General features: G+C 40.1%; 1 protein-coding gene and 1 long non-coding RNA gene across 2 annotated transcripts in view; one reads left to right on the top strand and one right to left on the bottom strand.

Moving 5' to 3' along the window:
- SYT10 (synaptotagmin 10) overlaps positions 1-2884 on the bottom strand; it is a 61627-nt gene extending 58743 nt beyond the window's left edge. The window contains exon 1 of the mRNA XM_090043323.1: positions 2573-2884. Within this exon, the coding sequence (XP_089899449.1) occupies positions 2573-2723 (151 nt within the window). The 5' untranslated portion in view covers positions 2724-2884. The remainder of the gene's footprint in view (positions 1-2572) is intronic.
- LOC149866322 (uncharacterized) overlaps positions 449-22764 on the top strand; it is a 189492-nt gene continuing 167176 nt past the window's right edge. Inside the window, exon 1 of the long non-coding RNA XR_016441850.1 lies at positions 449-502. This is a non-coding gene — a long non-coding RNA (uncharacterized LOC149866322). The remainder of the gene's footprint in view (positions 503-22764) is intronic.

Below are 22764 nucleotides of genomic sequence, written 5' to 3'. Positions count from 1 at the left end.
CTCCAGACCCACACTGCTCAGATTTAAAAGATCCACATAACTCCCATCTCTGCAAAGTGGTCCAGATTGTATTCCCCTTGGAAACAATAGGACTAGTGCTATTATCTTCAGGAGCAGCAGACTCCAGTCCTTCCATCTGGGTTCATGTAAAATAACCATGCACAAGGGTTTCAGAGGTGCCCACTAGTGGGGATATGATCAAAGAGCTATTAATTCCTTTATGGAGAGAAGTAGTGATTTGCAAATTCCCCTTTTAGTCTAGGCAAGAGGACCAGATAGTGGTGGTGATGTGAGTTTTTTTCCCCGGGGTGATACTGGTCATTGTTAATAGGATTTGGACATGAATTAGATTGCCTGTCTTTTAGGAAGACACCAGGAGAAGAAGTTCTGAGCTGGGACCACTCCATAGCATGGAACTGAACTTTGTGCCTGTTGCAACACAGACTAAAATCTTTGGGCTTCAAGGGAAAGAAACCACCAGCAGCAGCAGCAGCCCCCTGAGGTGAGATATTTCCACTCTAGATAGACCTGGTGCTTTTCATAAGGATTCCTTAACTGCCAGCCTGTTATTCTGCATCCCTAATGTAACTAGAGTCTTTGCTAAAGACACACACACACACACACACACACACACACACACACGTTTTAGAACATCTATCTATCTATCTATCTACTCCTAGGTGGTAGAAGTCTGGCAGCATGAATCTCATGGGCTCTCCAGATCAGTCTCAAAATAAAGCACCAAAGATGGGCTGGCAAAGGTGGCAATCAACTCCTCCCAAACTGTGCCCAAATTCCCGGGAAGAGCCGAGTTAATCCAGCCCTGGATTCTAAGTGCATAGAGCTGCCCAGGTCAGAGGTGTTTTAGGTCCCAGCAATAAAAGTGATCAAATCCAGCGCTGTAATTCAGTCCCAGGCTGAGTCCTGCCAACTCTGACGGATTTAAATCCATCCCCTTATTTCCCTCCCCAAGTTTTCTTACATAAATTCTCTAGCAGATTGGATCAAAAAGTCCCACTGGATCTACAGCTCTGGTGCACAGGGGTCAGGTGAGATCATATAGGATTAAAGTAGGGGATGATTTATTTCAAGGATCTCTCTGTCCATTCAGAAGATGCCCCTGATCTGGGAAAGCCTTACTGCTTGGTGCCATCAGTTAGACCCCTATGCAAATGGAGGGGGGGGGGCATTATTCTGAGACAGCCTGTGCTGCACTCCAAGTTAGAGAGACATGGGTTGAGCTGGGACCTTCTCCCCACAGAGTTTTCCCTCCTGGGAACTGCAGGATGAGGTACCCTTTCTCAGAGAAGTTTTTCCCTCTGCTCCCTGCACAGGGCAGCTGCCCGCTTCCTACCCTTCCCTCTCTCAGACCTGGAGCCATTTCTGCTACCACTTCACATGCAACCTGCTGCCTTGGTGGCTGTTGCAAAGAACATGAAGAGCCAGTACAGTGACTGGCGCTAAATAACAGCTGCAACCTGACCTGGAAATATACCTGATTAACCACTGTTTAGAACAAAAATCATCAGGAATTTCTTGCCCCCCCAAAAAAAACACAGAAGGAAGAAGATTGCTTCCCAGCCTTAATCAAAGGAAACTTTCATTACAGATAAGACCAGATCCTCTTTAGAAAACAAAGAAAGATGCATTTGAGCATGGAGGCAGGGAGGAGGAATGCATCCAAGCAACTGTTGGGCTTTCAGTTTGGAGATGATTTCCACCCTTTCCTCTATCTCTTGCCTCCCCACCTCCCTCCTTTTTCTCTTTATTTCTCACCCTTGTTTTCTTCCAGCCTCCTGCCCCCATTCAGCAACAGGTTCCTTCAACCCTTCTCATTCCCTGTCCCCAGTTCTTTATAAGTCAGCAAAAGATGCAGAAGCACAACAGCATTTCTTGTGCACTGCTTAGATCTTTCTGTCACTCTGCTTTATGCTATATATGTAACATATATGTACAGACATGCCTAAATGTTAGACTAGCTCCTGTGCTTGTATTATATATCATAAAGCAGATCCTATCTATCTATACATACAGGTTTTTGAACTTCTATCCATCCATCTACACATCATTTTCTTTCCTTCCTTGCTTTGTTCATTTCTTTCTTTTGTTTGTTTCTTTCTTCACACACAGAGGTTTTGGAACATCTGTCTGTCTGTCTGTCTGTCTGTCTGTCTATCTATCTATCTATCTATCTATGACTCTTAGGTGGCAGCAGCAGCAGTGTTGGCTCGCCTAAGTCCTGTCCCGGGCACTTGTTGCATAGAGAGCTGCTTTTCTGGTTATTTTAAAAGGGGGTTTCTCCATCTCCCCCCTCCCCTTCCACCTACATAGCAAAGGGAAAGGAAAAAGTTCAACTTCCCAAACGCCCACACAACCTGTTGCAGCTGCTATTAGTAGCTTAAGCGTGCCACTCGCTTTTTTTTTAATTCACCCCCTCTCTCTTGCTCCGAGAAGGGAAGAGGCGAGGAGCAGGACTGGGGCAAGCAGGGGCGGCGGGAAGAAGCGCAAGCCCAGAGGCAACAAGGAGCAGCGGCGAGGGGAGGAGAGCAGGCAGAGAGAGAGGTCACTTTACCTGTGGTGCCTATACCTTGTTTGGTGGTCTCCAGAGGGAAGATGCCTGAGCACTTCTCCCACTCCACTTGCCCCCCCAGGCACAGCTCGGAGATGATCTGCAGCGCCTTGTGGCACAGGCTCCCCACACCGTCCTCCTTGTGGAAGCTCATCTTCTTCTCCTGCCTTCCCCCTCTCCTCTAAGCCATCGCTTGCCCGAGAAGGATGCTGATGCTGTGCAGGCTGCTAAAATGCCACCCAGCTACCAAATCCCCATGCCTGCAAAGGAGAGAGAGAAGGGGGAGGCCGCTGGAGGGGGACGAGCAGAGGGAGAACAGTGCAATTGACACGTTGCAAGTGAATCGAAGAGTCTCGGCAGAAGAAGGATGGGAAGGGGGGTGGGGCGGGGGGGAAGGAAAAGGAGGGAAAAAATCAGCATCCACTTAGCAACGCCGTTGGTGCCTGGCGGGCTCCGGCCGGCGGCTCGCCCAATGGCGGCGCAGCGCGGGTGCTCGGGAGGCACACAGGTGGCGGCAGCGCGGGGTCCTGGTCGCCGCCCCGCCTGACAGGCGTCGCTTGTTATGAATGGGTGCAGGCTTCTTCGTGTGCTGTTCTGGGAGGCTGGAGGCGGCCGAGCAGCAGGACAGCGGTGCCCCGACTCCTCTGAGCCTCCTCAGTGCCCCACGCTGCCGCTGTCCCACCCCGTGTCCAATTCAGCCTTTCTCCCACTCCAAGCGGGGGGGGGGGTGGGCAATACTTCTTCCCAAGGGAAAGAAAATCCCTTTCTGGATTTGGGAGGAGAGCATCGTTGAAAACCCCAGGGATCCTGTTTGGTTTCAGGCATCTGCAGAAAAGACTGCCTGGGAGAGGAGCAAGCTGCTCTCCCGGCCATAAGTTAGCTGTATTGCTCCAAGAAAGGAACACCTGTTCAAATGGATATGATATTGGTATATTATATTGTATTCAAGTATAATTTGGGTATACTATAGGGTATATAGAGAGAGTACATTATAGGGTGTATTATATAATATTCAAATATAATGAACGTATATGATCAAATATATATCATTATATTCAAATATAATGAATGTATATTCTATTATATTCAAATATATTCAAATATAATGAATGTATATTGCGTTCAAATGTATTATATTCAAATATAATGAATGTATATTATATTGCATTCACATTACATTATGTTCAGATATAATGAACGTATATTATATTCAAATGTATTATATATAACAGTCAGATCTAATGAGGTATACTATATTGCATTCAAATATATTATATTCAAATATAATGAGCATATATTATATTTGAATGCATTATATTAAAACAGTGTATATATATGCAAGTATACTGTATTACATTCAAATATAATAAACGTATATTATGTTATATTCAAATATATTCTATTAAATTATATATAGTGTATTGAATTATAATATGTTAAATTAAAAGTATGTTGTCTTATATTCAAATGTACATTATATTGGTGTAGCAGGCATGGCATTTTACAGGCATAGCATTTTATAAATGGATTTAGGCTTGTTAATTTTTTAATATTTTTTATGACACTGTGGGAATTGCAGAGAACACACAAGGAAGTAAATGTAACTTGATGGACTCTTGAGGATGTTCTGCAAAACTGAGCAGTCAGTGGGGGCTTTCCAATGGTTTTTGATTCAGAGCCTTTCTGAGAAATCTGCTTCTTTCCATTAATACAGGTTCTACTTCACCATATGAAGGCAAGCTTTAATAGTCACACAACCTGGAAAGAACAGAAAGGAACCTTTTCTAGTTGTGTTTGATATGAAACTTCTTGTTTTTCGGTTCACACTTGGTTAAACATGCTGAATTTATGCTTATTAATTTCCTGGAACTTTCATTTCTTTAAAAGACCTACAAAGACCTTGCATATCAGATTTTATACAGCAATGCCAATTGCCAAATCACAGCATCATATATGGCTTTATATGACATCATTTCAAACTAGTGATTTGAACTAATCCTTTAATTTGTAAAGATATGAATAACTTTAAAACTGTAGTTACTAAGCAATTTAATCTCACAGCAGTTACATGTTCTTAAAAGTTTGTATATTTGTGCTTACTTTACAAAGTCTAGCCCACAGCTTCATTCTCAGTTCTGGTCTAGATATTTTAAACAAATATTCATTGTTTACACAAAATTAGGCTTAAGACTGATAATATAATTCTTGAAATCATGACATGGTTTGTATCATTATAGAAATATGCACTCTTTGATGATTTTCAATGCTAAGCATTATCCAGCAGGCACAGTTTGAAAATAATTCTGCTAGCAATTAGTTTAACTAAACTGCCACTAGTCTGCTCTAGTCTGCTACTAGGATGTTTCTGTTTCATAAGCAAGAAAAGTTTACTTGCTCATCGTGAATTTTTCTGATCTGAAATTTTTCATCTGCAACCCTAAAGTTAATTTGTAATTGTTTTCTAACAAATGCAAGAAGCAGAGTATATTCAGGTACATAAATTGATACAATATTAAAGACATATTTTTAATATCTTAAATTCTGATTCTGTAGTTCAGATATTGAGGATATGAATAAGGTATGTAAAACAATTATGTGGTCATGAAAGCTTATACATTTATGAATTCATACATATTTATTTGTAATAAATTTAAATCCTTTACTTAACAAACAAACAATAGGAACCACAGAAAATGTTATGTTGCCTATATGCCTTTACTTTTCTATGTATGGTCATTTTTAAAAAGTAACAGATGCTTTTATACAATGTTATCCTGTCCAATACATTTCTGCAGAATGACTTGTCAGAATTCTGTTTAAATACTTTTCCAAAACACAGGTAAAATGTTAAGATTCCTAGAAAAAAAAGTCAGGTGAAAGAGCTGTGCAGTCTTAAATGAAATTCCATTAAGCTTTCATATACACATGTATAAGTATGATTAATTTATGAAAATAATCTTGTTAGAGCTGAAAACCTTCTGTACGTATTTCATTCCAAGTGAAGAAAACTAATATCCCTCATACTTCAAAACAGGAATAATTATCAGCTTATTGATGGTTCATGTAACATTTATAGGCCCGTATTCAAAATTCAGTCCCACGTCACTGGTTAATAATTAAGGACTCAGTTTCCCTCTGAGCCACATGCATAACCCTTACTAAAAATATATGCCCTGAGGGAAGACCAGAGCAACATAGACCTGTATTGTATTTTGCATATTAGATATATGAGTCTTTGTATCTGATCTCCCAGAAAAAGGCATCTCACCTCCAGAGTCATCCTAATTACCCAGGGTGGACAGTTGACCACCCCTAGAGCACATATGCACTGAGCAGAGAGTTGTTTAAAAGCAGCTAATAGGAATCCTAGGTACAGGGGTGTTTGTGAACTCCTGCCTACCATCATCTCAGGATCTGAATTGCCTGGAGGTAGACAAAGCCATGCAGTTTTTGCTCAACAGCCTAGTGGTTAGGCCACTTTCCCAGAAAGTAGGAGACATGGATTCTGTCTTCTGCTCAGCTTGAGAGGGTTTGGACCCATATTTACCACTTCCTGGAGGGTACCCTCTACCCTTCCTGTTAAAGCTTGGCCACTGAATGGAAAGGTCATGGCTCCACAACATGAGCATGTAAGGTGGGGAATTGCTCTGTAGTTCTATAAGAAGGCCACTCCTTGGTAAAGAGAAAGCCCTGGGTTCTGTTCCTAATGTTATTTGCATTAAATAATCATGGGATAAAATCCATATACAGCATTAGAAGCAGAATCCAGGGCTCCATTTTTCCAGGGGGACTGCCCACCTTGTTAGACAACATAAATTCCCTCTTTCATGCTTTCCTCCTGTCCTCAGTCACTTCTGCACTCTGTTAGGAGCAGTAGCCCAGTTTCAGTAGGAGAGAGGGATGATGCCCCCACTCAGATTAGTTTACAGGGTTAGGGCACTATCTTGGGAAGTGGCAGAGGTAAGTTGGAGTACTCTTTGGTTGAGGAGGTCCTAGGGCCAAAGTCTCCATCTGCTTGAGCAAGTGTTGTAATCTTGAGACTGTTATATTCAAGCCCAGCAGACACCACCACTGCCTCCTTTTTCTTCAGCAGTGTTTGAAAACCTGGGAGCCCTGCACATGCTTTTCAAAGGACACCTACTCTGAGAAAAGGACCCTCAGCCCTAGATGCTAAGTGAATGGAGCTGCCTTCCTTGTCCAGCCCTGACTCAGCCTAAGCTCTAAGTGGGATAGGATTTTAGACTGACCCCTGTGCTTGTATTTTCCTGTTGTTTGGCTCCATACAATTCCTCATGCACTGTGAAGGGATTTTTGGATCACCCTTCTGAGACATTTTTTAACTCTCCACAGGCACTGTATTGGGAGTTCAGGTGCCTAATTCTAGACTTTAGAGGCTAGACATTTAATTTGGGGCAAACCAGACTCTTCCTTGGGTCTGGCCCTTACTCTTAAACTTTGTTGGAGATGCAGGATCTCCAGATTCAATTCTGAGCTGTGCCACAGACTTTGTGTGGCCTTGGGCATATCACACAATCTTTTCCTAACTCAAGCCACCGGCAGCTATTCCATTGAATTCAGTGGTACCAGATTTTTATTACGTGTGCCAGGTTCTTGACCATATGATGAGGCAAAAATATTTCCTTTCTCTTGCTCTTTGTATGTCCTGCTTATTTAGAATATAAGCTCTTTGTGGTAGGGTCACTTACTATATATATGTTCTATCTAGGATGATGGAGCCCTAGACATTACTATAATAATGTTGTTCATCACTATGTGTATAGAGTGCACACTACAATTTAAAAAGGTGTTTTAAAAGATTATAAAGGTTGAGATTTTCAAAGGGCCTTTGGGCGTTATGTGCCTGAGTGCTTGGACACCAAATTCTCTAAGTCAGTTGTTGGCAACCTAATGCCTATAGCAAGATTCAGTCTAGAGCCAGGGGCTTTTGGTGGCAGTGGGCTTAACCCGTGCTTTGGCTGGGTGCTCTGCTGGTGCCCTGGACAGGTGTTCAGCAAAAGTAGCAGAAGTGGTAGTGCCAGCAGCTGGGTCCTAGTGCTAGCATATCTTGGACTGAAACTGTATCATTTCAACCTGTTGGCTGAAAATGTTGCTGACCGCTGCTCTGTTTCTAAAACCCAGTTTAAAAAACTTCCATTGTTTGGAAATGTACAAAATGTTGTCTCTAAAACTTGATTTTAGAATATATAGTGCAATGCATTTGAAAGCAGTAAGTGTTGCTTTAGTTTGGCTGAACATTTTAACCCTCTAATTTTGAATGCCTTTCACTCTGAACATAATAAAAAATTGTCTTACACACATTATGGCAGTTAAGCAATCCAGAGTGTTAAAGCTAAGCATTTCTAACTTGAAAAGTTTGAGCAAAGGGTGCTGTGACCAGTGTAATGGTGTCTGCAATGACAACACAGTATAGCACTAGAATACAGGAATGTTTCTTCCATTCATTTCCTCTTTTTCAGTATCATGGAATAAAGATGAGGTCTCTTTGGCCAGAATTGGATCTGATGCACAAAATGGTGATACCCTTCTTTGTTCTGACATCAAGAAATAACTGTTATACTTTGCTTTGAGGTCAGAGAGCTTTGAATGTCGGAACTGGTCATGAGATTCTCTGTATACTTAGAACTGCCTCGGTGAGTAAGAAAGTAATCATCCATCCATGCCAATAGTTCTCAGAATGCTTTCAGTCACATACACCTTTTTAACTTTGTCATGCTGTTGCATGCCTCTATGATTTCTTACTTTGGATAGTTAAAAACCCATACTTTATACTGCTGGAACTGTGTACTAACATTTTCAATGAGAGGTTGTAAACACTGTAGAGTTGTTTATTTTTAATTGTTCTTCCCATCCTACTATTTATATTTTCCTTTTCTTTTTTGCTTTTCATTTGTTTCTAATGCGTCCTCTAGACATTTACTTTGTATCCTGACAGGAATCCCAGTTTGGCTTAAGGTTTGAAGCAAATTCAGGGAATCTGTACTTAACTGTCAACCCCAGCAAAGACTTTCTTGGTGATTTATGCAGGTCACTGGATTTCTCAGTGCCTCTTTAAAATGAGTATAATAACTTGTCTCTCTTTTCTCCCCTCTGTCTTTCTGGTCTATGAACTCTTATTTATTGATGGCTATCCATAATACATTTTACAATTTTTTCACCAAAAAAATCAAGTGTCTAATTTTGAATTTTTTTACTAACTGATTACATTGAGTGCATCTACATGTGCACTAATGTGCCATTGTTGCTACACATTAAGCTTAATACCTTAAATAATACACAGTCTTTTTGTGATGCTAATATGAACCAGATTCATTCTACTGTGCATTAGTGCACTAGCACCGGTTTTGCCGTGACACATTAATGCACAGTAGAATGAGTCTACTGCGCGTTTAACATCTCATGTAGATGCACTCTCCGTCTTTGTACAGTGATTAGCTCAAAGTCACTACTTGAGGTCGATACCTCCAGATTCAACCTTAATAAAAACAAATATAGTAGAAATATGCAGAATATGCATATTTTGTATAAAATGATGCTGGCTTTATCCATGTATCTACAACTGTAATTAATTTTAAATAATTTGGTCCAGTTAATATTCTGTTTTAAATTGAATTAGGATAGGTAACAATGCTGGTACAACAGGACTGTTACACACAACTGAAGTCACTGTGGAGCTAGAACCACATAATATTTATGTTGGTCCAGAAACATTGCTTTAAAAAACTTATAACAGGTAAGAATTGATGGAAGCTTAGGAAATGATAGAATTGCTTACGATTACTTGTATAGAAACAGCAGAAGAAATAATTCATATTATATTATGGGGCGCTGGGGGTTGTTGGGGGTGGAGAGAACACACACGCAAAGGAGCAAATGGCCCCTCCCCTACTTGGCACCAGGCCTGTCTGCCAAGGCAGTCCCAAGGTGCCCCCAACCCCCCATGCCCCAGTTTTCCCAGCCAGAGGAGCAAATATCTCTGCCCCTACCCATTCCCAAGCTCTTTTCTCCCCCTAACCCTTTTGCAACCCTTTCCCCCTCTCCCCCTTTCCCCTGGGCTGCTAGGCTTTTGCTGCTACAGCCATAAGAGGCCTTGGGAGCAAGGACTCTGTTGCTGCAATTAAACCTGGCCCTAAATCTTCCCTCTCAGCCAATCAGGGTGTGTGCATGTGTGTGGGCCAGGGGCAGGGGGAAGTGAGTTTCCATGATCTGGGCATAAAAATTGAAGCCCCTGGCACAAGTGGGCCTTTATTTTAGTGAGCTGGGCCTGCAACTTAAATCAGGTCCTAGTGATACATAAATGCAACATAGTGTTATCTGAAGTCAAGAAGTACTTCATAGATTTTATAGATATTAGGGCTGGAAGGGACCTTAGAAGATTGAGTCCAGCCCTCTGCCCCAGAAGCAGGAAGTCAGCTAGGGTCAAAGGATCCCAACAAGAAAGATATCCAAATGTTTCTTAAAAGAGTCCAGGGTAGATGCTTGCACCACCTCCAGAAGCAGTCTATTCCCTGGCCTTGGGGGCTCGGACAGTAAAGAAGATTTTCCTTACGTCCAGCCTAAAACGGTTTTGGAGGAGTTTGTGACCATTTGACCTAGACATCCCTTGGGGCATTCTGGTGAACAGGCATTTCCCCAGATCCTGATGCACACCCCTTATATACTTATAGGCAGCCACTAGGTCACCCCTGAGCCTGGTCTTTTCCGGGCTCAAGAGTCCCATGGCTCTCAGCCTCTCATCATAAGGCCTGTTCTCTTGCCCTCTGATCATGCATGTGGCTCTCCTCTGGACTCTCTCAAGCTTTTCCATATCCTTTTAAAATTGTGGAGCCCAGAATTGGATGCAGTACCCCAGCTGTGGCCTCACCAAAGCCGAGAACAGCAGGAGGATGACATTGTGAGATAGGCTTGAGAAGCATCTATGGATGTAAGCCAGAGTTGTGTTTGCCTTACCAACTGCGACATCTCATTGGTGGTTCATGTTCATCTTGTGGTAAATCATTCCCCCAAGTCTCTTTCGGCCATGGTGCTAGCGAGCATAACACTGCCAAGCCTATAAGCATGATGCGGGTTTTTTTCCTCCCTGAGGTGGAGTACCTTGCATTTTTTCTGTATTGAATGTCATCAGGTTTTTATCCTCCCATTTTCTAAGCCTGTCAAGGTTGGCCTGGATCACCAGCCTATCCTCAGGTGTGGACAATTTACCCCAAAGATTGGTGTCATCGGTGAACTTGGCCAGCCCACTTCTGACACTAATGTCCACACCATTAATAAAGATGTTAAAGAGCATAGGTCCAAGGATGGAGCCTTGGGGGACCCCACTGGTTATGAAGCACCATGATGATTCACTCTGTCAACTACTATTCTCTGGGTCTGAGAGCCTCAGAGCCAATTCCCCAGCCATTGGACTGTGATGTAGCTGATGTCACAGCTGGACAATTTTTCCATGCGGAGATCATGGGACACCAGATCAAAGGCTTTTTTTAAGTCCAGATATATGACGTCAATCTCTTCTTCCTTGTCCAGGTGATATATCACCCGGTCATAGAAGGAGGTGAGATTGGTCAGGCAAGACCAAGACTTAGAATCCTTAGGTCCCAATCATAAAAAAGACAGAAGCAATGGGTAAGGGCTTTCAGCGATAAATAGCTCTAATGGTCTTGCCCTAGGAGATATAGCTATTTCTGTATAATGAACAGGTATGAAGAGCCTACTGAACTTAGCAAGACAACAGCAATTCCTATATTGTGGTGACAAGAGATCTAATCTGTGGGGGAGGCAGGAGGATTTTGGAAGATTTTCTTTAATGTTGACTGCCCTCACTTGGTGAGCCTTTCTTCAAACAAAGGTTCTTAAGATCCAAGAAGCCCTGGGTAGGAATATCCCCTTGCTTGCGTTCTCAGAGTAAGTTGGACAAGCTGTTCCTATACAATCTCTCTTCTAAAACGTCTTAACAACCACAAAAACAGTAAATCCAAGCATGTGTATACGAAATCGTGGCCTTAAAAGGATGCATTATTTTAACAAGAAGTAGCATAACAATGCTGGTTCCTCTTTTGTTTCCTTTGCCTCTCCTCCTTTCTCTCACCTTCCTTTCATTTATTGTGAAAAGAAATTATGAATGACACTACAGAAGCTTTTTCAGCTACAGATAAGAGGCATAATGCTGTGATTTGGGAAATACATGTGCATGAAAAATTCAGTAAAAAGAATAATAAAAATGGTGTTTCAAAGTCTTCCCATGAGATGTCAAGGCCGGATCCCCCAGTGTCCTCTGACTACTCTGATGTTACAGAAGAAACCAGGAACCTGAGTGAAGTTAGGTGTACAGCTTGTTTTGCATCACTAGAGCAAAACAAAGTACCCAGCCTATAATAGCCATTCTGATCCATCAGCATCTAATATATGTATGCTCATGTGTGACATGACATGAGAAGATGCAGAGGGGAAGTTTCTTATTTTCTTTGAAAAGCTAAAACGATACAACTACATCCAGTCCAGAACTATTTCACCTGGCAATTATCCAGGTGATTTTTGTTCTGCTTTTTTGGCTTCCAAAATGTTTCATCCAGAAGCCCATTTAGATGAATCTTGTTGCCTTCTGCCCATAATGAATTCAATGGGTATATATTTAGAACTTTTTGTTTAGATCACATTGTCAAACTCACTGAGCTAATTCACAATAGTATAATTAAGCCAAGAGAACAAATAAACATTAATTTTAATAAACTGTTTTGTTTGGCTACAGTGTATGAAGAAGGCATCTAAGATAATCAGAATAAAATGGATCAAATTTTCATTCACTAAATAATTGCTTGTCTGCTGCATGAATATCTTCTGAACACAATTATTAAATCTCTATCAATCACTTAGTTCTTCACAATAGAAATAAATAATTACAACTGAACATTGTCAAAAGATTATAGTCCTGTGTGTTAAAAATACATCTCTTTTGCCTCAACATTTATTTTTGATAATGAGCTTCATTTCAGCATTTGCAGTGCAGCGGAAGACCTTTATCCTGTGACACTGTTCTATTCCATTGCCATTATCCTCAAATGAATTATGCCACGTTTAGTTTGGAGCCCTGCATAACTTACTGCCAAATTTAGGCTTGGCTTAGATGGGTACAGTGTCATTTGACTTGAATGCCATCTTCAGGGTAGGGAGGCAAGGTGGAGGAGGGAGGGGTGTTCATTGGTAGGCTGAAAGCTGGAGATGAAATGTGGTGCTCTTCAGCACTCCTCAGCTGTCTTTCACCAAAGCTATTATTTTACTAAAAATAATAAAGTTTCTCTTTATTGTGCTCAGGCCATTTGTACTTAAGAATGGCTGCATAATAATTTTGCTGGACCGTGAGACCTTAAGAGTTGTTCACACATGAAGTAATATATCATTTGCAGATTCTGGGATAGTCTGACAAGCAGCGTCAACCTTCCTAATAGGCCATGGTAAATCACTGTTAGATAAAAAAAGAGACTTAATTGTTATCTAATTTTGGTAATTTAATGCACCATTAAAGTGAAAAATAAGATCCAGTAATTCTAACTGTCCCAGCATCAATTTTACAATAATTGACATATTTTCCCCCAGAGTTCCCTCTGGAGTTAACATACAAAGAGATAAAACACACACCAGGCACACACACAACAATGTTCTAGTACCTCACCAGGGCCAGTTAACTGACTGCTACGTCCGTCACTCGATTTCCCACTAATAACCAGCTGGCAGGGAATGTGTGCATGTGTGCACACCACCCCAACAGGGCATAACAAGGAGGAAATGAGGCTATGGCTCAGATCCTCTTCTACACCCCCCTTCACAGAAAAGAAGAGCCTGGTGCCATGGCAAAAGTGTGCTTTACCCCCTGTAGCGAAATGCTTTCCCTTCTACCTATATATTGGGAGTTCTGAGAATCAGAATTCCTCCCAGAGGAACTCCTTATGGAGTTTTATAATTTGCAAATGAACCCTGATTAAGGGCTTGGACAGATGAAACATTGATAGTAGTATAATCAGTCTATGGACTGGGTTAAAAAAAAAAATAATTGGACAAACAATGTAAACTTTACTCTGGAGTAACTACGCAATCTGATATAGAATTACCTTTGAGGGAATAAGGGTTAAAACTAAACTAGTATATGTAGTACTGGTGTATGAAGGCAAAAAGAGGCTAGTAGCTATTTCCTGCCACCTTGTGGCATGGTGCTGTAAGGGATGGCTGCTTATCTGTGCATTTGCATCTCAGTGGGTGCATCTACAAGTGAATATTAACCCAACTCAGTAAACTCTGGTGCAGTTTGCACCAGTGTTTATTGTTCCTAGGTGCAGCATCTTCACATGTGCCCAAGACGGCAGCTCGTTGAGCCAGGTGGCACAGCCCCAGCTGGTAGAGGACCCTGGGGGTCAGGCTGCCAGCCTGGAGCTGCTCTGCCCCGCTCAATATGTTGGCTGGGGCAAAATAGTACTACGGTGCAGGGTTAGCCAGCAGACAGCCCTGCACTGTAGCATCTTCATGGCTCAGTCAGCCTCAGGCACCATCTGCACATAAATTGTAGTGTAGTAAATAACTCCACCATAGAATAGTGCTTGTGTTCTGCAGTAGTATTCTATGGTGGCATTAATTAATTTACTCTGGCCTAATCACACTGCTCATATAGACAATGATGCTTTACTGTGAGGCTAATTAGGCAACTCCACAATAAGTATCTTGTGTAGATGCACGTAGTGTAATTTACCTAAACAACAGTTCATACTGATAAAAATGTGTTGACCATTCAGGCCTTGCCTTGCTACCCAATTCTCCAAAAGTCTGTGATTTGGTAATTTTGACAAAAATGAACATCATTCAATGACATACTGATGATTATTAAGCTTATCTTACATTAGGGCTATTTAAATTTAGATTTACTATTTTGTTTATGTTCATTACTTATGGCTTTTAACTGGTATCATAGGTACTCCAAGCATTGAAGAGGAGATTATTGTGCATGTATCAGTAAGCTGCATGAATAAATAAAGTTGGGTGAGCCATGAGAGGCTGCAAGAATATTTCATAAGCAAAGCCAAGCTTTATTATTAGTCTAACTGCATGCCCTGTCTCTAAAATATGTGGTTCCCTAACTTCTACCAGCAGAATCCTTCCAATACCTAATTAAGATACCTTTAGACAACCGTGTCATGGCATGTACTTCACTCATGTTGCAAACAACTAATCAGGCAAAACTGGTAGGGTTTTGATATCTCACTGACTGTTTTCAAGTCCCTTAAGAAAGGCTGGAATCAATGGAAACTGCAATATATATATTCACTCACTAGTGGTAGTAACAGGTGTTAGTAACTCAATTACAATACACTTATCAGAGTTTTTTTCATAGTAGTTTGGGGCTAGCATGTTAATCAAGATTAAAGACACTGATAAATGTTCTGGGAAAACAATACAAAAGGTGATTTTAACTACCACAGTGTTAACTGACTGCAACATCTTTTGGATCACTTCATTCTGTAGCCTAAAACATAGCTTTGACATATGATAAAATTCAGGAATGTAGGATTAAAAGTAACCTGGAGGGACAAGTTAAATCTTTGCAATTTATCTGAGAGCAGCTTAAGAACGTTACATTAAAAGCACAATAGGAACAAAAAACACTCAAATCAAACTTAAACAACCCTCTATTCCCCCAAGAATACATAAGACCAGAGTCTCGGCTACATTCACTGTCTGACGGATGTAGCTGGAGGAAGGCTGCAAAGAAACAAATTGCAGACCTGTTTCTGGGACTGCTTCTAGGTCTCAAGTGTACTTTAGAGTAGCTTAAAGAGTGATTTAAAGTGTGCCAACAGTTTATAGGCTCCTGGGGACATTACTTCAGTCAGGAGTATATGGAGTCCAATCGTGCTATAAGGCCAGATCCAAATGAGAACTTAGGGTGCTTTAATTAGAGTAGCTCTTGGGAGCCACTCTAATTAAAGTGCCCACAGTGTTTGGTGTATTCAATGTCCCATACTTCAAAATGGTGACTGTGGAGCTTTAACGAAAGCTTGTTCAATGAGCTTTAGTTAAAGCACCCCCACCACCATTCTGAAGCACAGAGATGTTTAATACACAAGACATTGAGGCTGCTGGAGCATGCTAATTAGGATTCCTCACCCCGGGAGATAGAGTGAAAGGAAACAGCTGGGAAGAAGTGGAGGCAGCCCCCTGGCAGCCGCAGCTGCCTGGCTCCTGGGGATCAAGTGAGGATATCCAGGCAAACTTTGATCTCCCTTGGCACTGGATGCCTGCAACCCATTCCCCTGGAACACCACCTTCCCCGCCACTATGCTCCAAGGCACTCAGGCCTTGTGAGGGCAAGCCCCCGCAGGGGCACTGAGCAGGGAGTACAGCTCCCCACCACTGGGCTGTCACTGCCCTGTTCTGCCTGCGTGGCTCTGAGCTCCCTGCTACTTGGGGCTGGCCCTAGAGCTGGGAACAGTTCCTACCCTGCCCCCCAGAGCTTAGGGCTAAGCAGAGCAGCAGTTGTGATCCACTGCTGTCTGGGCTGACTGGGAGCAATTTGCTCCTGGGTCAGCATGTACACATGCATTCAGGTGCATTAATGTAAAGCACCATTGGCTAGTACCTGTATCTGTTGGTACTAGGAAGCAGTGCTTTACATTAATTTATTATGAAGTAATTGCTACGTAAGAGTAGATGGTGATGCTTTACTGCACATTAGATGAGTCTAATGTGCAGTAGAGTGCACATATAGATATACCCATTGACAGATTGGGCCTCTTACAAAATGTAGTTGTGGCTACGTTGTTTTTAAAACATCTGCTGGAGGAGTAGGAAGTAGAATAAGTACCCACCTTTTATATAATAAAATAGTGGTTAGAAGGAAATGGGAGACAGGTTTGGAATTCTGGGTTCAAATCCACAACTCCCAGGCAGTGAGAGATGATACAGTGGAACTGATGAGTTCCATAAATTTCTAGGTCCATTAGACTGACTGAATGACACAAAGGGTCACGACCATAACATATAGCTGAATGTAAAGCAGGCATATTTAACACAGACGTGGGGTGCATTTACACTTGCACTTCACTGCGGAGTTGACGAATTAGTTCCACAGTAAACCATCACCATCTACATGTGCACCGGTATTAGGGCACAATAAATTAATCAACTCCACTGTAAGACAGTACTGTCAGAGAGTTTATTGCGCTGCTGTAATTTCATGTGTAGATGTACCCATGGAGTAGCTTATCAGGGTTAAATCTGAGTCCTCTCTTTTGTGAGAAACCTATCCAAACAATGGTAACTCTTGGACTGTATATTGCCAGATTTAATTTTAAGAAGGGGGAAAACAATGTAGGTATAAGAGGAACAAACAGCTGTACTAACTAGGGATGCAATTATTTCAAGACGTCAAAAATAAGAAGTCTATATCCTTTTTCCTAGACCAGCGGTTCTCAACTTCTTAAGACTCAAAGCACCCCTCAGAAAATGCCATCTCTTAACTTCCACTCTTTTCTTGACTACAGGAAAATAACAAAGCAATTCTGGTGTTGCAAAGAATCAAGAAAGATCACAGAAGCTCAAAATGTTTTTGATGCAATGGCTTCCTATTTGACATCTTTGGATTTATCTTTTGAATTTTATGTAGGTGTTTGCATTCCTAAAAGTGTAAATATTGTGTAACCCCCTGCAATGCCCTTAAACAGTTCACACAGACCCTGGTTGATAATCATTGCTTTAGACCTTAGAAACCACTTAGCAGTGAGTTAGGTAGTAAGAGAGATTATGAAGCCATAAATTGATTGTTGTCTATTGTTGTTCACTGTGGAGGCTGATAGTGAAACTCCTGTACTTAAAATGCATTTTATAGAAAATTAGCAGATAGATGTCCATTAGGGTGGCCATCATAGAGGACATTCTGATTTTCTGCTACCCTGTCCTCTATTAATATGAAACCTGATGCCTTTATGTCCTCTATTTTTCTCTTAAAGGGAAAAATAGAGGACATAAAGTCATAATGTTTTGTCTCAATAGAGGACAAAGGACAACTGGACTGTCCTCTATGATGGCCATCCTAATGTCCATTAAATCTAATGAAGAAGCTATGTACCTATCTGAGAAATGCCAGGCACAAGGCCTAGATAGGTCCGGATATTACTTGTTTAACAGATGTGAAGGAAATAATACTGAAATGAATATAAGATGTAACCTTTGAGACAGCCAGCTGCTAAAGTGGTGAGAATTAACAACCAGAAAGGTTTCCCTCAGATCCAGGGGAATTAATCAAGTAGTAATGATAAAATAATGCATTTTTGGGTTTTTTTATTCAAGTAAAAGCTGACTGTGTCAAACAGTGCATCTTCTCAGTGAAAAACTCATACTTGTCCAACTAGTAAGGAAAAAAAAAGAGCAGAGAAAGGGCATTGTTTAAAAGATAGTTAAGAGTCATGAAATAAAAGAATTGTGGTAGAAGGAAGTTAATCATGCCCCAGAGATTTGATATTGACATCAGTTTAATGATGGTTGTAGTAGCAGGTGGGTAATGAGTTAGGGAAATTGGCTGATAATATTAAAAGCTACTTAATTTAGAACTAAGAGAAGGTAAGTTGGCATTTTCACTACAGTATGAAAGGGAAGTGTTTGTGATTGAAACTTATTAGCTGGTAACCTTGAGATTCTCTTGCTAGTCCTTTTTACAAAAAATGAACAGTTCTCAACTATTCTAATCAAGCCATGCTTGTTCTTTGTGTTGTAGATAAGGTATTTTTAATACTATTTCTAACAGCTAGAATAGCCTTTTTATTATCATTCATAGGAAAAGATTTCTCAGCTTGAAAACTTGAACTCCATATTATTCTTGCTTTTCATAGGCTCTGATCATTGTGTAGTCATATGAAAATAAGAACTTGTGTGTTTATTCATTTTCTTCAGATGGCTTATAGATGCTTTATATTATATAGTACTTTTTTAGGACTTATTCCAAAGCCTGTTAAAGTTATTAGAAATACTTCTATTGACTGCCATGAGGTTTAGATTAAACTGTAATGGAGAGTTGCCCATTGCTGCAATAAAATGCATTGAATTTCTATTGTTACATAGTAACAGATAATAATTATATATTGAAAAAGAGGGAGGGAGAGAAAGAGGAAAGAGGATACAATTAAAAGTGAACCCCCCCCCCAAAAAAATGTAAATATTGCTATTTTTAAATACTGTACCTGCTTCACAGCCTTTCAAATTTTAATAAAATCTTGTATCATTTAATAATGTACAGTCTGCAACTGTCTACTTTAATATATTTTGCAGGTATTACACATTTGGGTACTAAATAATTAACAACTTCATCTTAGTTTTCAGCAGAGGGCACTCAGAACAAATCATAGATCAAAATTATCTGATGAAAGACGTAAATCGTAATGCATGGGTATTGATTCAAGATACTCCTGTGCCGTAAACAAGGCTATTATGTATTTATATCTGTTTAAAATGTAAAGCTACTATTCAGCAGGATAAAACAATCACAAAACAAGCTTAGTTCTCCTCTATTTGTTCTCAAACTGTTCACTATCTTATGTGTTTCATAGTATGATGCAAGTAACCTATTAAATGTTGAGGGAAAAAAATGTGTTTTGCTCATTTTTATAGATTAACTAGCAAGGTCTAATAAAAAATTTAACAACTTCTTAATGAACTAAGTCTGTCTTCCTCTCTGCAGATATCATGAATGGTGAGCATAAGTCTTTGTAGAGTAGAAATTCTACTTTTGGGTAAAGCTTGGTTAAAAGATGCATCAGAAAAAAACATTCAGACTGTTTCTGGCAAAAATTGCACAGTTAATACAGAAAATAACATGCCCAATCCCTCACTTTTTACTCTGTTACACCAGAGCAACTCTATTGAAAGCCACAGTTACACCATCGTAAATCTAGAGTAATCCAGCAGTGTTCAAGGATTCAAAAAAACTTTTATAAAAACACTGTTTTCAATAATAGTCAGCCCTTTTCTCTTAGAAGACATTTTTGGAACAAATGTGAAGCATTACAATTAAGACAACACATTTTTGAAGGTTTTTGAAATGAAACAACAACTGTTATACAACAGGTTTACTTTGCCCTTGGTCTTACAGATAGCCTTATTTTTAATGTATGTTACATAGCTGGCAGTCTTTGAGATCTGATAATAGATGAATATCAAATTGCCTTATCCAGACCACACAAACGTTGTATGTCTACAAATGTATACTTGCTGGTGCCTACACATGCTTAGAGTGAACTAGCACCTGTTTGAATGTGTAGAAAGGTCATCAGGGATATTGGTTGTAGCTGTGCTGGTCTAAGGGCACAGGCAGACAAAACTGTTTGGGTAGAGTTGATATCTTTTATTAGACCAACTAAATAGTTGCAAAAAATGATTTTTTTGCAAGCTTTCAGGCTCACATACCCTTCTTCAGGCAAAGGAGAAATCAAAGGTGGCAAGAGCTCTCCCAGGTTGAAAAGACACTTCATCTTGCAAAGGAGAAACCTGTGTGGACAGGTTTTGTGCATGATAAATTTCTTGCTTAGACAGACATTATGATCTTTTATGAGTTATGAGTTATGCCTGTCTTAGTGCTATGGAGTGTGAGCATTTTTGCTCCCTGTCAGGAGTCTCCACATGCGCTACTGTGCAGTAAGTAATCTTGAGTGAATGTGCTACTTGCATTTGCAGGTAGCAAACTTGTGATTAGATCCAGTTACTGCACAGTAAGCATCTGCATGTGTAGATACAGATGCTTACTGTGTAGTAATTAGCTCTACTGAGCAGTAAAGTGTCTTACGTAGACCTACCCAGTGAAGAGTGTGAAGTAGACATGCTTAAGGCTGCAGTCATAAATAACTTTTGAAATGTGTCCAAGTGTAATGGTCTTCAAAACATTTTAAAAGGCAACATTTCAATCATGGAACATATAAACCCCCCCTTTTTAAAGGCATAAAGGATTGAGGAACAATAGTAATTCTCAAGATGTACTATTCATCTGAGAAGATCAAACCCGCAATTAATTAAAACAAGTCACTTAATCAGTGTGTCTCATTCTACGTACGTGTCCTTAAAAATAAAACCCATAAGCCTTTTGTTAAGGGAATGAAATTGGCAAAAAGTGTTAGATTGTCATGCACACAACTTGATTTCCTGTTTATTTGCAAAAGAGGTATAAGAAGTCACTTATTTCTCTTGTATGTTTCCCAAAGCAAGCTTCAAATTTGATCTAGAAATACAGCCTCCAGGTTGACAGGCAGTTTTTTATCTCCACGCCTGGACCTGCCTTGGGGGAAATGTTGTAGTGATTCATTAGCATCCTAAATATGAATTAGTTACTAAAGGTACCACCCTTAAGTCAACAGGACTTTCCTTATACTTTCCTTATACTGCCCTTCAAAAAACTTCACATATAAATTGCCCTATGCTTGCCATGCTAGTAGTAAGCCTGGATTAAGCTGACATTATTAATCATGCTAAACTGTCTGTTGACTCGTTGAGGTTGACTGAGAGAACTCATCTACTCATTTTGATTTGTAACCTAAACTGGCACCAGAATCTGAAGCTAAATCAACAAAGGTGCAGGAGTACAGTGCTAATCTACTGTGTTGTGTAACTCTGAAGGTTTTAACTAGTGTTGTAACACTGAGAAACATAAGCTTGAGGCTTCCCCTCACCCCCAAAGTGCACAACCCTGTTCGTTTATATATTGTCTTTAGAGATGCTGTAGTCCTAAAAGGAAGATTAAGTTATCCCTGCTCCCTGTCTGAAAAGTACATACTACTGTGAAATTAAAGCATTATCCCATTTCTCAAGAGAAGAAAACAGTTTGTGCTTTGGCATTTGAGAGAATATTTCTTCATCACAAATTCACTTCAATTCTCTGTGTTTGAAGAGATAGGGGATATGATCAGAATACTGCATGTTTAGATATACTGCTTAAAACATACTTTCATACTTACTATACCTATTGTACTGTAGTTCAGATCCGGAGTACTGTAATATCCCTTCATTATTTACAAACTAATATTTCAAATTTATTGCTTTATATTATGTATGCTGTAAAATCCATATAATGGTAATAAATTGTACTTTCCCCAGTCACCATAAAAAATCCCCATTGAATAATTCCTCAGAATAATTATTGGTGTACAGATTATAGATAAGCAATTTGCCACAAGTATTCAGTACTTGAGATGTAAGCTTTTAGGGTTAGTTTAAAATTTTTATATAGGTCACAAGACAAATTTCAGTTTCCTAACTGGATGAATCAAACTTTTAAATGAAGTTTCTGACATGAACACTTAGGCTTATGAATTGACAATTCTTTTTTCACAAAAATTGTCCAATGTTCACTTAACATCCAATGCTTTATGTATGCTTCCGTCAAGAAATAAATTTTCTAGACAATTCAAATACAAAATTCTATAGAAAAGCAAGCGTTTTTATTTGCAGAGGAAATAGGTTATGATAGATTTAAGATAAAAATGATTATCCTGTTACACAATGCCCTGTATGCTGACATCACTATAAAAGTAATAAGTAAGAAAGCCTTTAGCCAGGTTTAAAAAAATGTCAGCATTGTATTGGTAAAAGTATTGTTCTTCAGCCTGTACATTCCTATTCTGAGTGTACATGTCATTGTCCTCACCCTGCTACAAGTGTAAAGTATCCTGTGTGAGTTTTTTATTAAGGTGTCACAGCTGCTTAGCTAAATGAATGAGCATAGCCAATGTGTGAATGCAGAAGAAGGAGCATCACCAGCTGTTCCAGTACAGTAAGCTTCAAAGTGTGAATGTGCTTGATGAAAGTCACAGAAGCCTAAGGTCTCCAGACCATGGCTGGTAAATTTGCAAGTAATTATAGAAGATAAAGTTTAAAAAAAATCCATCCCATGGATAGATAGATTGTGCTTAAGAAAATTAAAGCTGGGTAGGAAGAACAAGAGCAAAGTCGTGATTCTGCAACTGATCCCTGCCCCCATGTGGAGTTCTATAGCTGCAGTTCTTCATGGACAGAGCAGTCTGCTGGCAGAAAGTCATTTATGGGACTGGTGTCTTAGTTCATACGTGGTAAAATGAGCTGCATAAAAAGTTAATCAAGCTTTTTACTCAGTCCATCTACACAGCTGAATTTCTATTTAGGGACTGAATGACTCAGAATAC

The sequence above is a fragment of the Crocodylus siamensis genome, chromosome 4 (genome assembly GCF_052110815.1).
Source record: "Crocodylus siamensis isolate JL-2025a chromosome 4, ASM5211081v1, whole genome shotgun sequence".
Taxonomy (NCBI): domain Eukaryota; kingdom Metazoa; phylum Chordata; order Crocodylia; family Crocodylidae; genus Crocodylus; species Crocodylus siamensis.
Note: the sequence above shows the minus strand (reverse complement) of the source record. Positions and strands in the feature narration are given on the sequence as shown.